Source organism: Mus caroli, unplaced genomic scaffold (assembly GCF_978045245.1).
Source record: "Mus caroli unplaced genomic scaffold, Mus_caroli_1 scaffold_20, whole genome shotgun sequence".
NCBI classification, from domain to species: Eukaryota; Metazoa; Chordata; class Mammalia; order Rodentia; family Muridae; genus Mus; species Mus caroli.
In genome coordinates this window covers 15,125,628-15,142,806 of record NW_028227275.1, presented here as the reverse complement: position 1 = coordinate 15,142,806, position 17,179 = coordinate 15,125,628, and the positions used below count along the sequence as shown (strand labels likewise).

Here is a 17,179-nt window from a genome sequence, read left to right as displayed (position 1 = left end):
ATCTTCCCAAACAGTGCCGCCAGTTTAAATATCTGAGCTTTTGAGACATTGTCAGTCAAATCCTCACAGGTAGTGAGCTAGGGAAAGCTCTCAAAAGCTTTATTTGAAAAATTTAAAAATGTTTATTTATCTTTATTTTATGTGAATTGATGTCTTTCTTGCCTGCATGTATTTCTGTATGAAAGTTCCAGGTCCCCTGAACCTGGAGTAACAAACAATTGTGAGCTGTCACAGCTGAGAATTGAACACGGGTCCTCTGGAAGAGTAGCCAGTGCTCTTAACTGCTGAGCCATCTCTTCAGTCCCATCTCATTTTTATAATTTTTTTGTTTTGTTTTGTTTTTCTGAGACATGGTTTCTCCATGTAGCTTTGATTGTCCTGGAACTCATTCAGTAGACCAGGCTGGCCCTGAACTCAGAGATTTGCCTGCCTTTGCTTCCCAGATGCTGGAAATAAAAGAGTGTGGCACGGCCACCCAGTTATAAATCTATTTTTTATTTATGTATATGTTTATATATGTGTGTGTGTTCATGCCCGCACATACGCATGCCCATGTGCATACAGTGCTTGAAGTACCTGAGGAGGCCAGAAGAAGGTGTCCGCTCTTCTAGAGCTGGAGCTACAGGTAGTTATAAGCAGCTGGATGTGGGTGCTGGGAGTCCAACTCAGCTGCTGTACTGTTTCTCTGTCTCCTTAATAAATTAAGTTCATATTTGGGACTACTTTAGAATTCCTAGAAACATCAGAAAGACTTAAATTTCCTAGGGCTAAGTAATCAAATTCATTCAAATTAGGTTAGTTATTGATAATACATAAGTACAGCTGGGTGATCACAATTCTATACAGTGGAGTCTGCAAGCTTCTGCATATGGAGCAGACCTTATCTTACAATCGGATGGGTAAGAAACTTAGTTATTATTAGGTCTCAGGAAGTCCATATGCCCATAATGAGCTCAGGCTGACCGATAGAAGGATTTCTGGCTATTAGATAAAAGCCAGCATTCTTAAGGAGCTTGTAAAGTGTTTTACTTGTTTTGGTTTGTTTTGATTTGGTTTGGTTTTCATCCCCAAAAGGAGCTCCTTCCTCAACTACTCCCCCTTCTCCTTACACTCTGCATGGTTTGCCCACCTCTGCTATCCTAAGCTCCCATGCTCTCTCTTGCTGTGTCTGTTTTGCTATCTCCACTATTCTCTCCCATTTTTTAGCACTGCCATGCTCAGTACGTTTCTCTTTTCTCTGGCTCTGGACTCTTCCAGATGTCTATGGATATTCACTTTCTCTTATTCAAATACAAACTCTCCTCCTCAAAGAGTGGTTATGTCTGCAGTTTCTTTATTGTACCCTCTCACATACAGTTATAAAGTTAGCTTCTTGTTGTGTGTATGTATGTGTGTATATATATTATATATATAATGTATATATATACACGCATATTTATTGTGTATCTATGTATATTTAATGGAATTGATGTAAAACATTTTGGCGCAATTATAAAAACAAGTTTAGTGCTTTCTAACTAGCATTTTCCCTGCTAACCCATCTCTCTAGCCCCCCTAATTGATATTTTTGAATTGACATAGGAACATTTCAAACATACTCACCAAATAGTTTATATATTCTTATCAAGTTAGAAAGTTCTAATACATATTTTTATCATGTGTATATATGGAATAAAAGTACAGACATGTGGGTTTATATATACAAACACTTAGATAAATAATGTTGGCCATTTTTTTTTAATGTCAGTCCCTTTTTGTGTGAGAAAATTTAAAACACCCTGGGGCATCTAGATATGTAAACAGGCAGGCAAATAAAACATATATTGATAGTACATCATAAAGAAATTTATTTAAAAATAATTCTGAGATGGCTTAGAGTGTAGAGTTGCCTGCCACTCTGCCTGGTGACTCAACCTTGATCCCTAGAACACAGTGGAAGGAGAGAAGCAAGTCCTGCAGGCCGGGCTCAAGGCATGAGTGGCTGTGTGCATACATGCATGGACAAAACAAATACATGTTCTAAAGGCATGAGTGGCTGTGTGCACACATGCATGGACAAAACAAACGAGTGTTCTAAAAACATTCTTTGCTATACATATAATCTTACTGTTTATTAAAGATTAAAGCAGATTTGCATACTAATGAGGTCTATGTACTTACATATTCTTACATAAAGAATTAAGCCATGGCTGAGTACAGGAGGATGTAGAACGTTGTCACTGCTCTTCAGAGTTGATAGTTATTTTATTTTATTTTGTAATTTTTAATGCTGACAGTGCAATTTTGCATAAATATGTAGTACACAAAGGCAGAAGAAGTATGTTAAGGAACATTTCAGAAATTGTTGGAAATCCTTTTGTCATCTTAAGCCAAGATTCATTTCATGATCTTTTTTTCTTTTTTCTGGTTTTTCAAAACAGTCCTGGCTGGCTGTCCTTACTTTGTAGACCAGGCTGGCCTCGAACTCACAAAGATACAACTGCCTCTGCTTCCGGAGTGCTGGGACTAAAGGGGTGCGCTGACACACCTGGCTCGTGATTTTTTTTTTTTTTTTTTTGGGTTTTTCGAGACAGGGTTTCTCTGTGTAGCCCTGGCTGTCCTGGAACTCACTCTGTAGACCAGGCTGGCCTTGAACTCAGAAATCCGCCTGCCTGATTTTTTTTTTTTTTAAGTGAAGCTTGTTAGTAACACAAACGGCAATTTTAAAACCAAACATTCTAAAATATAATACAAAGACATACTAATTTGATACCTACATCCTGAGGAGTGACAGTAGAAAATATCTTTAAAGTCTTTTTTTTCCATAACTAAACTTACATTATGCTTCTAGAAGGGCAGAACATTTTGTATGTACAGTGAAAATACTGCAGCTCATCAGACATCCCGGTTTGAAATCTGAGGTGCTGTGTTTCAGGCATGCTCATTGTAATGCAAGGTGTGGCATGTGCAATGCAAAGTATATGCTGATTAGAGCAGTGGCTGCCAGTGGTGAAGTAGGGAAAGGCAGCTTGGGGGATATAGCTGAAACACCATGCATTCATCATTCTGGGATTTTGAATTAAAATTTGGTCATTCTGTATTCAGAAACATTGCTGTTGCTAAAAATTTCAAGACCCCCCACATTTAGTTAGGTGACTCCCATATGGGATGTGATTCACAGGAGAAGCTGGGTTGAGGCCAACCATGGCGTGCCACCTCCACCCCATATGCACATGCATACAAAGTAAATAAACTGTAAGAAATATTAAAGAGAATAAAAGAAACTGGGTTCTAGGCTAGCACTGAAGAACTTATTTTCCGTAAACTCCCAGTGCCTCCGAAATAAGAGAGCAAGGAGCTATGGCTAAGTTTCTTCCCTCAGAAGGAAAACTTACTAAATGTTCTGGTTGGATTTAGAGAAAGAGTTTTGATCTTTTGTTTTCTCTTTTCTATCTTGGACTAATCATTTTTTTCTTGACCTATGATTTCCTAGGATGAAGAACGGGATCCCCTTCTGCACAGTTTCAGTCACCTGAAAGAGGTCTTAAACAGTGTGACAGGTAAGGCCCACGTGTAGGAAACAGTGTAATGGGAGAAATACATGAATTTGATTTACTGCAGGGATAGATAAAATTTTCATATAACGGATCATATGGGACAAATAAATGGAACAAAGACAGGACCATATAGTAAACACTTCAGGCTTTACAAAGGTTGTGTGCAGCTCAGCTGCTCACCTCTGCCTGTGGAGTTCACTAGTCATAGATAAGATGTATAGGAGAAGTGTATAATTTCTTTTTTAAAAAGTAGCGAGTCAGATTTGGCTCATGGATAAAGCTTGCCAATCTTTTAGTCTTCCTATGTTCTCAGGTCCTTTGATTTTTATTTTCCTAGTCAAATCAGCTTTATGTAATAATCACATTTAGAGTTTTCAAAGCCACTTCCATATTTATTACCCTTGCTAAGTTTTCCCCAGGTGTGTGAAGAAGGCAATCACAATGTTGTCTCCTTTAATGAAAGAAAGCAAATCGATGGAGCTGAAGGCAAGTGGGGTAGCTCAGTTTGTAGAGTGTTCATCTCTCACAAATAAGCCCTAGATGCAGTCCTGATGCCCATCAAACTGGGTATGGTGGATGCCCACATCAGCATGGACCTGTGAGCTCAGGTCTTGAGAGGAGTCAAGAGGTTGGGAAATTCAATATCATCCTTTAGCTACATACTAGTTTTAGGCCAGCCTAAGCTGTAAGAAGAGACCTATCTCAAATGAAACAGGCAGATAGACAGACAGACAGACAAACAAACAAACAATACACCTAAAGTGACTTAGCTAGTTCATTCTCAGAGGTGGGATGGAGTAAGTTTTAGGCTGCTGACACCTGGTTTAGTGCTCTTTTCCATGTTTTCCATTGCCCTGGTACATTTAATTAGAGGAGACTGTATGTATAAAAGGCCTTTTATTGTGTGTGGGAGAAGAGAGTAATAAAAGGAAAACAATCAATTCCTGTGAGTTTGTTGTTGTTAGTTATTGTTCTTCTTTTACTCTTGTGGTTTTCCCCCCAATACAGATGGAAAGGGAGTCTTAGATGTCTTAGAACTGTGGTTTTGTAGTGTAGCCCTGGAATCCTGTTAGCTGGTAGTATATCTCAGACCATAATTGAATAGTATTTAGACTTCAACAAACTAAACAAACAATAAATGAAAAATGTCCTCATTTTTTGAGAAACACAAGAGAAAGTTTGGAGAACAATTCTTAGTTGTTTTCCCAAGATGGAAGTCACTATCAAGGACCACCTTTTACTTTGAAAGGCTTTAGATCTGTAAGCCGGGTCTGGGGGCTAGCTAACACCTGTAATCCAAGCACTCAGGAGGCTGAGACAGGAGTACCGTGAGATTGAGGCCAGCTTGAGCCACATAGTGAAGAATAAGGAGCATACACAGGGCTGAGGCTTCCTTCCTCTGTTACTTCGACTACACAGTACAAGGGACTTTGTGTGTATACTGAGTTCCAGGAGAGTCTGGGCTATAAAATGAGGCCCTGTCCTAAACAAGGAAGCAACAAACAATCCAGGAATGGTGGTACAGGCCTAGGGCAGGAGGATTGAAAAAAAAATTTTTTTTTGAGACAGGGTTTCTCTATAGCCCTGGCTGTCCTGGAACTCTCTTTGTAGACCAGGCTGGCCTCAAACTCAGAAATCCACCTGCCTCTGCCTCCCAAGTGCTGGGATTAAAGGCGTGTCCCACCGCCTGGCTAGGATTGAAAATTTAAGACCTGTTTAGGCTATAGAATGAGTTCAGGGCCAGCAGAGACTCTGTCTTAAAACAAACAAACAAAAAAAAATTCAAATGGATCAGAGATACAGCTCAATGTTAGTACGTTTGCCTCACATTCATGAGATCCTGGGTTCAATCCCTAGTGGCAAACAAACAAACAAACAAACCAAAAAGAATGATCTTGAAACATCAAATATAGGTAGTGGCTTAGTGGTTAACCCGAGTTCTGTTCCCAATACTCATGTCAACAAGCAGCTCATGATCACATGTAATTCTTGAGTGATGACTTTACCAGTTCTGGCTCAAAACTTTCCCTTTTTTTTGGTAAGCATAGAAACTTTTGCATATATACAACACACGTACATTTCCTGTCTAAGGAAATAAGAACCGTGTCTCCAGTGAAGTTGGTTGAGTCCAAACCACTTACTCTCACAGATGTGTATCTTTAGAAAATATTTGTGTCAGGAGTCACACAAACTGGGATGACTAAATGCCCTACAATTAAAAGTGCAGAATTTTTATATTTTTACTTTGACTAAAAAATGTCAGTGGTGGGGACCTGACTGCTCCCTCAGTCATTACAGGCTCCTGGGATGGTTTCAGGAAGTTCTTCTGAAAGCAGAGGTATGCTCTCTAGGACTGTGAGTGGTTTTTTAAGGGGCAAAGAAAGTGTTTTATGGTTCCATAACTCTGAAATTGTATACTGAATTGTATACTTTACAAGGATAGATTTCATAGTATGTGAATTCTAGCTCAAAACTTGTTTTTTTAAACTGTAGTCAGCATTCTGCTGTGCTCCCCAGCTGTGCTCCTCTGGTTCGCTTTGGATTCTGGACTCAAGTGATGCTGTGCTAAGTTCCTCAGTGGCTGGGACTGTGGGTGTGGACCACCCCGCTTCATAGTTCATTTAAAACAAATTAAACGTAAAATTAAAACACTGATAAATTCACATGTCTCAGGGCTGAGAATGCTGGAGGGAAGCCTTTGAGTGTAGTCATGGCTGAGCTTTGGACCCATTGCCCAGCAAAGGCAGCATAAGGCTCTGTTCAGCCTCTTGGCCCACTTTGTCCTTTTATGTCTCTCTCATTAACTCAAGGAAGCACATGGCTTTTATATTTAAATTTATTCAAGCTGTAATCTTTGACATTTGAGTTAGCTTTTAGTACAGTTTTGCATTTATAGTAATATATATTATGTATTTTCTCTATCCCCAAAGAATCCCTTTTAATCTTTTCCGGATGCAAATTTCAGGCTGTCTTGTCCCATCTCCCCTCTCTTGCTCTCTTTCCCCTCCCCCCACAGAGTATGTTTGATCAGGTGTGGCAGGAATATCCACTGTCAAGCTGCGCCCTTTATATTAGTCAATATTATCCTTCTCCCCCCTCCCTGTCTGTCTGCTCCTTTGGGCTTTCCCAGTTGATTTATAATTTTGGAATTCTCATCGGAGTCTGTAATACAGTTTGTTCATTATTTAACCAAAACCTGTTTAATGAGCAGAGAGAGGCAATGTAAATGTTAGACATGTTGCAGTGATGTACCTTTGTGCTTCTTAGAGCGGGTGGGTAGTTAACTCTGTGCTGCCTGCAGGGCTGGGGGTATCCTGGGCTTAGGGGCTAAAGGGCCACTGTGGGAGTGGGAGTGGCCCTTTTGCCCCTATGTGACCTTTAAATCTGCCCAAACACTGCCATAGCTTCACATTCCAGTAATACATTTCCTTTTACCATTCTAGTAATCTTATGGGGCTCTGGCAAAATACTAGAGTTATGTTCAAGCTAGAACCTGTGGTAAGATCTGTGGCATGGAATGGGCCGTAACAGAAAGGTCAGGTGTCAGGGCTTCTGATACTGCTCTTGGTTTTAGGTCTGAAAAAAGATAACAGTTGAGAACAGTGATTCTAGCTGACATGGTTTGTGATCTTTGGATAATTTTTTGCCAGACTAGGTAAGTCTTTGTAAGTCTTAATACCTTCATGTAGTATACTTTTATGGAATGAATTTTATTCAGTTATGATTTGTGGTGTTTGGCTGTGCTTATTTGTATCCACATTTAGGTTGTCCTTTTTCTTAAGAGGTCTTCAAGCACCTCCTCTGTATGTTTGTGTTCTTGTGTGTTCACAAATTTGTAAATTACATCTACAAAGGGATTCTTTGCTAGAAAAATCTTGGATTTTCATCAGAAAGAAATATTCTAAAATTCATAACAAAAATTTCTTACAAGATTTCTTTTTTGAAGAAGACTTCTTATTCATTCATATATATATATGTGTGTATATATGTGTGTGTGTGTAAATATATATCTCCAAATATATATATATATATATACCATATATGCATGTATATATATATGAATGTTTGTATATAAAATAACTGAGAGAGTGTGAGAACCATGGTGTTTGTGTATGGTGAACCAAATGTTGTGTTTTTGTAGCCTCTGGTGTTACAAGACTAATGGCTGTCAAACCACTCTGAAATGACTTGAGATCTCTGATCTGTTCCGTATAATGCTTCCAAGATGTGGAGAGGATGACAGTGAATGAGGACAGTTGGCGGCCACCTTCCCTCCTTCTCTCACTCTTTGACTTGGTCTTACTATTTATTTAGCACAGGGTTATTTTCCCATGTGCTTGGTTACAGGTTTCTGTTGCCATGTCTAGCTTGCTGCCATTTTTGTTGTTGTTGTTGTTGATCTGAGTAACAACTCAAGAAGAATGAATAAAGGTTGTGTTTTTCAAGGTGGCTTGAAAACAGCTTGTAAAGCTGTTATAGGCCACAATTTAGATGTTTCAGTGGATTGCATAGAATACATCTCAGTGATAGGCTATCTTTTTACTGAGCTAACTGGGATAGCAGGAACTCTGACATACTTGAGTTTAAGAGGGAGAGGCAGGTGCCCGGAGAAAGTGAGTGTGTTGGAGTTTATTTAAATATAGTTTATCTTGGACAAACACACCTGTAGGGTACAGTCTGCCTCAAGCTTGTTGAATTCAGAATCTGAGCTAGGAGGTTTGAGTACATCTACCCTCCAGAGGTTTCAGAGAACATTTAAACAGAGTCTGGAAGCCAATCTGGGAGGAACTATGACTTAACACCTGTCTGGCCCAGACCTCTTAGAAATAGCTGCCTAGGTAGAAAAGAGCTGCTCAAGGATGCCTGATTACCCTAGGAGTAAGGGTCAGGAAAATGATTGAACACATTATATTAGGTCACTAGATTTATTTCCTGTATAGATTGAATGTATATATTCATTTTTTCTATAGGTGTCTCTAGTTTGCGGAATAGCAGAGTAATAGATCATTAGATAGCCCATGAAGAACCATGAGTGAGCCATTGACTTCCCTTCACTTGGAACTGAAGTAAACTTTTTTTAAAAATATCTATGTATGTATGTATGTATGTATGTATGTATGTATTTATTTATTATATGTAAGTACACTGTAGCTGTCTTCAGACACTCCAGAAGAGGGCACCAGATTTCGTTACGGATGGTTGTGAGCCACCATGTGGTTGCTAGGATTTGAACTCAGGACCTTTGGAAGAGCAGCCGTCGATCTTACCTGCTGAGCCATCTCACCAGCCCTGAAGTAAACTTTTTGTTTTGCTTTGTTTTGGGGCAGGGTCTCACTATGTAGGTGTGGCTGGTGGAATTCACTATGTAGATCAGGCTACCCTGGAATGCAGATGTCTTTCTACCTCTGTCTTCTGAGTGCTGAGATTAAAGGTGTATATCACTATGTCTGGCAAGAATTGAACTTTTAAATTTTCAAGGTATAACAGAAAACTATTTTTGTTTCTTTTTAGAGGAAATTAAAAGAACCAGGTTTGTCAGATAAATTTATATAAATGACTGAATATTGGAAGGGGCAAAGTTGGCCAAATATATGTATTTCCTATACCACTTATTTACTTTCTTGGTTTATAATAAAACATAAGATGATATATAAAAATGTAGTATATATTTACATACATACATACACACACACACACACACACACACAGACAAAACATAAGATTGATGAGCATGTTAGAGTGTGGCTTGATTACTAGGCACAGTAACTATATTTTCAGCTGTTTGTGAAGTAGAGGCAGAACTGCTGAGGCTCAGCAGTTCAAATCATGATGGAGCAACAAAATGAGACCTTGTTAAAAAAAGGTTACGAGATCCTGCCTCAAAATTCAGGTGAAGAACAACAGAAGATGGCCAATGGTGAGCTTTGGTTCAATGCTCATCAGCTCATGTCGACACAGACACGCACACATATGACGGGGTAATGAAGACCCTTGAGACTAGATAGCGGGTGTGGTGATGCGTGCCTGTTATAACACGGGAGACTGAAGCGGCTGCGTCATGAGTTTGAGACCAGCCTGTTTTTTTTTTGTTGTTGTTATTTTTTTTGTTTTTTCGAGACAGGGTTTCGGATTTTACAGGTCCAGGAAAGGATGAGCTCATAGTGAGAGCCTGTCTCCGAAGGAGGAAGGGAAAGGGAAAGGGAAGGAGAGGGTTCTGTATAGTGTTGCTTCTTGGGGTACAGCTCTGCCTTTACTCGTGGTAATACCCAGTCACACAGCCTACAGAAGCAAGTCTGGCTGGTAGGAATATTTGTTTATTTGTTTTGTTTTGTTTTGTTTTTACTATATCTAATTATAAAGGGGAATAATAATAATTAATAATAATACTACAAAGGGCATTGTTAATATATTAGTTCTCAAAGTAAAAAAAAAAAGGTAGCAGAGGTACCTGAGCACGTTCTAGCATAGTCTGTAGGCATTGTGGCAGGATGGCCTCAGGTGTCAGGTGTAAGACTCCTTAGGGTTGCTTTTATTGCCTTTGCCGCCTTTTTTTTTTTTTTCAGACTTTATCCCAGTCTACCCTCCGACTATTCCACACCCATAATTCCTTTCCCCCATCTCCACGAGGATGTCCCAACCCCCATCCTCAGACCTCCCCACTCCCTGGGCCTCAGTCTCTTGAGGGTTAGGTGCATCTTCTCTGTTCTTTAGCACTGTTTCTCCTGAGGGCTGAGTGTCGCCCTGGGTATATGCCCAACTTGCTGTGTCAGCAGTCAGTTGCATAAAGGAGGGAAAGCCAGCTGCTCTTTTGTTTTTAACAAGGAGGTAGTAAACTCTTTCTTCTACACCCACTCAAACTCTGGGCAAATGCCAAAAGGATTTACAGAAAGCCAAATGTTTGAAATCCAATCAATGTGGAGTTTTAAGCAGGAAAGATAATGAAAGGTTTGTTTTAACTCTACCTTCTCTCCCTGCCTCATGTTCATGGGATGGTCACTAATCAGCCTAGTTTCTGAAATAGTATAGGGTATGCTTGTGGAAAGAATGAACCATTAAAAGACAGTTAGCTATATAGCAAAATACAAAATAGAACCCGTTAGCTCAGACCGCTTTAGAAATTCGTGGTAGGTGGGTAGGTGAGAAGCTCTGACTTCTTTGTGGTCTCACTTCTGCCTCAGGAAGTCAACAGGCACTGACTACCCTTTTCTGTAGCCTTTGTTTTATAGCCTTTTGGACTTGGATGGACAAGTGCTGCTGGATGCCTTCTGGCTAGCTTCTCATGGAAAGTCTCTTCTGGAGCACCAGCCTTCTGTTAGCCACTGCTGCGACTGTAGGTCATGTTCTGAAGGGCTGCCACATGTGCACAGAGCACACTGACATTCCCTTGTTTCATGCTTCCTGAGCCATTACTTGTCAGCTGTGGAGTTCACATTATTGCCTCCTGTGTGAACTGTGGGTGTTTTGGAAGGAGTCTGAGAGTCTGCATCAGAGGATAATAAACCATCACTGGGTTGGAGGGAAGAGCCAGATGTGCTGCAGGAGGAAGGACTTCCTGTTGTCACCCATGCACTTGCTTCCACGTGTCCCATTTCCCGGAAAGCAGCTTAAGAAATGGAGGATAAGGGTAGCTGGGGACATGATGGAATAGGTAAAGGACCAAGAGGGCTTCAGTGTTATATAGGATTGGCCTTGAATTGAGAAAAGTCCTTTAAAAATAGGAACAAATAAGATTTCCCTGATATTGGTGTTTTCCATTAGTTATTTTTGTTTTTAAATAATTAATTGGCAGAAAAATAAAACAAAACTGGAAAACACCTCATTCCACATGAATGTTCTTTTTCTTTGAATAAACAGCAGGTTTAAGGAAACTGGCACCTGAGGCTGGAGCAGCACCGCAGCGGTTAAGAGCACTGGCTGCTACTGTGCTCTAGAGCTCACCTCCCACACTCAGTCCCCACATGGCCGCTCACAGCTGTCTGTAACTCAGTGCCAGGAGATCCATGGCACCAAGCACTCACATGGTGCACATATGTATCTATGCAGGCCAAATGCACATACACAGAAAAAATAAAAATAATCTTTAACAAAAAGCTGGCACTAAATTGACTTAACAAAACAGGAACTGAGGTGATGTCATGACTGTCTTACAGTGAGCTAAAACAATATTTTCAGATTGCTTCCCATAGTGAATTATAATGTAACAATGAGGTGTGTGGCATCTCTTACCCAATTCTAATTAATGAATTATTTTTATTGTTACTTTGTAATTTTTTTATATCTTTACCTGTATTCCAGGGACCAAATGCAGCTTGTCAGAGTTTGCAGCATGTGCTCTTTACCGAGCAGCTCATTTTTCCAGCTTACCTCCTAATTATTATTTTTTATTTTATTAAAATTATTTTAATTTATATTTATTTAGTAGATCATAGATAGTTATGATTTTCTAACTCTATCATTCATTTTGCATTTACTACTTGGCGTTCTCTGTGAACAATTGCTTTCCTCTTTAACTGGAGAATAAACCAAAATTTTTCCCTAGAAAGGCATGGTAAACCTTTAATTCTTGGTTTTAATAAGTGTTCAGAACAGAAAGTTCATATAAATAATGACCATTATTGATGTCAAATTTATTTTTTTCTTATTTGACTTATAATTAGTCAATGCTGATAAGTAATCAGGTATTACTAATATTTAAGTTGTTTCAAGTTTGACCAGTGAAATCATCTTTAGACTGGCTAGTTACTTTGTTCTATTAACATGCCTTTTTGAGTACTTCATGCTTTTTGATAAAGCAGGTAACATTAATGAGGAAGTGGGAAAATAAAGTAGAAGCTATTGGTGTATCACATGTTATTAATAAGGGCAAATATTATTTTATTTCATTCAGAGCCTGGGTTATGGTCATTTGGTAAAGTGCTTGCCATGTAAGTCTGAGGCTCTGAGCTCGGATCCCTAGGACTCAGGTAGAAGGCTAGACACAATGGCATGGGTTGGTAATCTCAGCTCTAGAGATGTGGAAACAGGATGCCTGGGTGGAAGGGCCAGCCAGTTTAGCCAGTTGGTGAGCTTCAGGTTCAGTGAGAGACTTTGTTCCAGAAAATAAAGAAGAGATCAAGGAAGATACCTAGTGTAAACTTCCGACACACACACACACACACACACACACACGTGCTAAAAAATAGAAAGAAAGAAAGAAAGAAAGAAAGAAAGAAAGGAAGGAGGAAGGAAAGGGTTATAGTCAAGCTGTATTTTTGTTGATAATACTCAAAACAGTTGGAAGCCTGGCAGAGTTTAATTCACCCTGCTCCCAGGACTGTTTTGGATTTGCAGTATTATTTCTTGGACAAGGAATCCAAAAGAGTGTTGTCAGGATGTCCCCCCTACTATTTATTTATCTCCTCCTCCTCTTCCTCTTCTAACCCCCTTCCTCCTCCTCTTCTTCCTCCCCCTTCTTCCTCCTCCTCCTCTTTTTCTTCCTCTTCCTCCTTCTCTTCTTCCTCCTCCTCTTCCTATTTTTTCTCTTCCCCCCGTCATCCTCCTCTGGTATAAATGTACATCTGTGGTTCATTGTTAGCACTCACTATAAGGAAACACATTTTATGAGCAGGCCTGATGACTTTGGTGAAGGATCCTAGTTACCTCTGCCCAGGGAAAAAGTCCTTGGCTCAGCTCACCTGGACAGAGATTGTAGGGAAACATTTGCAGGGAAAATGGACTTCTGTTGTCAGAATCCAAATAAGGCTCATTAATCCTCCCAGTTGAGCACCAGCTTAGCATCTTAATCAGTTTCCTTTCAGGGTTTAAAGACTCATTCTGTTTTCTACATTCTATGAAGAAAAAAATGAATAATGCCTGCTTTGATGGAATTGTTATATATGTAGGGAATGGGAGATATTTCCAGGGTTCTAGGTAGACTACAGGCTCAAGTAATAACATAAAACTGGATTGTGTGTGGACTAAGGAAGATAAGGGAAATGTTTATGTCGGTATAATTTTTCTCCAAAGACCAGAGGGAAAGAGGAAGTTGGCTTGTTTCTACACCAGAGATTATTTCACCCCCATTTACCTAATTGAGTTTTTAAGACATTTTTATCAGAGCAACCGATAGTAATATGTAGTTTTTGGAATCTTGCTTTGAAATGTTTGTCTGTTTGTTTTGTGGTTTATTGAGTCGTACAGTACCTAAGGCTGGCCTAGAACTTACTCTGTAGCTCAGGCTAGCCTTAGACCCATGGCAGTCCTCTGCCTTGTCCTCCCTTCCCAATGCTGCGGCGACAGGCTTGTACCATCATGCCCAACCAGTGATTTCAAATTTGCAAGAAAGTTGTAAAATTAATACTGATGTCCCCCATAGGCCCTTTTGCTAGTTGATTTTATTGTCTTCTTTCTCACTATACAGTTATTTTTTCTAAATTATTTGAGAAATTAATCATATGCACCTTGACACTTCAGTGTATGTTTCGTAAGAACAAAGATATTTCACTTAATCTAAGTAAAATGATCAAGTTTAAGAAGTTTAATGATTCAGTAATTTACCATTAATGTTTGTCTAAGCTAGGTTTCTATAGCTGTGATAAAGCACTGTGACCAAAAGCAAATTAGGGAGGAAAGGGGTTATTTCATCTTGCATCTCTGAGGTCACATTCATCATTGCAAGAATAAGGCAGGAACCTGGAGGCAGGAGCTGAAGCAGAGGCCATGAAAGAATGTTTCCTATTGGCTTGCTCCTGGTGGCTTGCTCAGGGCCACATGCCTAAGGGGTAGCATTGCCCACAGTGGGCTGGGCCTTCCCATATCAATCTTAATAAAGAAAATGCCACACAGATTTGCTCCTAGGAAATCCTATGGAGGCATTTTCTCTTAATTGATTTCTTCTACCCAGTTGATAGAAAGCAACCAGGACAGTTGACCACTTGTCAATTTGACCCACAAACACATTACTATTAGCTTCTCCTTCCTTCCTTGTCCCTAAGATGCCATGTTTATATTAATATCACAATATAAAACATTCCAACTGGGTGGGTGAGCAGGGGGAGGGGGAAGGGGATAGGAGTTTTCCGAGGGGAAACCAGAAAAGGGGATAACATTTGAAATGTAAATAAAGAAAATATCTAATAAAAATAAATTCCAACTTTTAAAGTCCCACAGTCTTTAAAAATTCACTTTAAAATTTCAGTTTCTCTAAAATATCCAAAAATACCTGGTAGTAGTGGAGCACACCTTAATCCCAGCACTTGAGGGGGAGAGGCAGGCAGATCTCTGAATTTGAAGTCAGTCTGGTGTACAGAGTGACTTCAGGACAGCCAGAGCTATATAGAGAAACCATGCCCAATAATAATGGTGATGATAAATAAAATATCCAACATCTCCCTAAAACACCACAGTTTTCAGAGAGACTCTGAAAGTTCACAGTTTCTAAACTGTGGGCTCCTGTAAAATAAAAAATAAGTTACATGTTTTCTTATTCCAAGACTTAAGAACCAGGATACAGCTACATTGAAATCAAAGCAAAACTTCAAATTCAAGTGTGCAAAGTTCAGTGCTTGATGTCTGGGACCCAGTCAAGGTCCTCTGGGCTCCACAGAATCTTGCTTAAGTCTGCTTCTCTAGCTCTGTCATCCACAGCACATACTGCTTGTCTCCTAGGCGAAGGATGGTTCTACTCCACAATTGCTGCTGTCCTTGGTGTTCCTTCTGTGGTACTGGCATCTTCAAAATGATGCAACTCGGCTGAGCCTTTACCAAAAGCTCCTTCTGAGCTCTCTTCAGGGACTGTGGCCCTGCCACAGGCTGCCAAGCCTTACCTTCTCTCCATGATCACTTCATCGTTGCTACTTTCACTGCAGCTGAGCCTGCACATTCACAGTGTTAAGTCTCAGCTATTCTCCATGATCCCTTCAGTCTTCAAAAGCAGTACCACCTGGAGACACTTTCCAGAAGAGTTTGCATCAATAATACTGGTCTCTTCTTAATCACAGCTGATTCTTCAGCCCCAGGTGACCATTATCAATTGTCCCAGCAAAGCCAAGATTTCACTCTAGTTGTTTTGGCCTCTTATGTTAGTCACAGCCTCAGATAACCAGAATAACAGATTCTTAATTCAAAATATCAGTCTCTCAAATAGTCTTGAAGGACCTGTGAAATTTTCCATTAAAATTTCACAAGCCAGGCTCCGTTGTCTGCAGACTTTGTTTCTACCATCATCTCATTAAGCTCCAAACACGCATTCAGTGGCTTTTCTAGCCCAAAGTTCTAAACTCCTCCATAGTCACCCCAAAACAACAAGTTCAGTTCTGTCACGCAGTGCCTCTCCTGGTTCTGGTTTATGTGTTAGTTCCATGTCCATGGCTGTGATAAACCGCTGCAACCAAAGCAACGTGGGGAGAAGAGGCTTGTCTTTCCTTGCAGCTCTCAGTCCATCACTGAGGGAAGTGAGGGCAGGAACTTAGGGCAGGAACCAAACAGAAGCTATGGAGGAAAACTTCTTCCCGGTCTGCTCGGCCAGAGCAGATGCTGCATATACTATCCAGGATCCCAGGGGTGGCATTTTAAACAGTGGGCAGGCTGACCTCAAACTAATGGAGATTCTCTTGCCTCTGTTTCCCAAGTGTTTGGGATTACATACGTGTGCCTCTACACTGGCTATGACATTGATAATTTCTATAATCACAGATAAGGTTCATAGATCTATTGTCCATCTACTCTATTTGTTCTTCCCTCTCACTTTCCCTCTTTTGATATTTCTCATTTTTAATGTTTATTCATAATTAGATTCAGGTTATGTGTATTTGGCATGAATCTACAGATCACTGCTAATACAGTGGTGCTTTTATGTTGTCATATCCATAGTTGTCATTTATAAGTGATACTAGTTTTAATCATCTAAGTATTGCATGGATTCTTTATTATATGGGTACTACTTGCTACTTAGAACCAATAAGCCATTTATAGGAGTGAATTTTGAGTAGTCTTTTTTTTTTGGGGGGGGGGTGGGCAGGGGAGAGGGTCTAATATAGTCAAGACTAGCTTCTAAATTACTTCATAGTTGAGGATGGCCTTATATTTCTGACCGCCCTGTCTCTGAGTGTTGGGATTACAGGCGTGAGCCGCAAAGCCTGCTTTATGTACTGCTGGGAATTGAACCCAGGACTTTTTGCATGATAAGCAAGCACTTTGCCATTGGAACTAAATCCTTAGCCCCTTTGTTTTTTTGTTTGCTCTTTGGGGAGACTTACTATGCTGTTCAGGCTGGTTTTGAACTCATGATCCTCCTGCCTTAGTCTTCCAAGTACTGGGATTATCACAGTGCACCAACATACCCAGCTGTGATGCTGTTCTTTTTTGAGGAAAATAAGTTACTGACTGAGCATCAAGGTTTTATAACACTGTTGTTTTTAAAACACTGGGCAGAACCTTACAAAATGTTTTGTTGTTGTTGTTTGTTTGTTTTTAAACAAATGATAAGACAACATTAGAAGCAGCCAGAGTAAAGGTAGATGAAGAATTTAAATCATAAAAGTAAGACTTCACCAGAGAAAATTGAAGAGCTGATGAAAAATAAGCTCCAGTGTCAAACTATTGCTCAGAACATCTGTTAAACAAGTGTTCACACTGCCCACCACGCACCGAAGCTGGTCTCCAGG

The 17,179-nt window shown here is 39.9% G+C and overlaps 1 protein-coding gene across 6 annotated transcripts in view; it reads left to right on the top strand.

Annotated features, from left to right (window-relative positions):
- Gbf1 (golgi brefeldin A resistant guanine nucleotide exchange factor 1) overlaps positions 1-17,179 on the top strand; it is a 129,802-nt gene that overhangs the window by 14,458 nt on the left and 98,165 nt on the right. For all 6 annotated transcript variants that reach the window (XM_021152101.3, XM_021152100.3, XM_029472353.2 and 3 more), the window contains exon 3: positions 3,473-3,539. In XM_021152101.3, the coding sequence (XP_021007760.1) occupies positions 3,473-3,539 (67 nt within the window). The remainder of the gene's footprint in view (positions 1-3,472; positions 3,540-17,179) is intronic.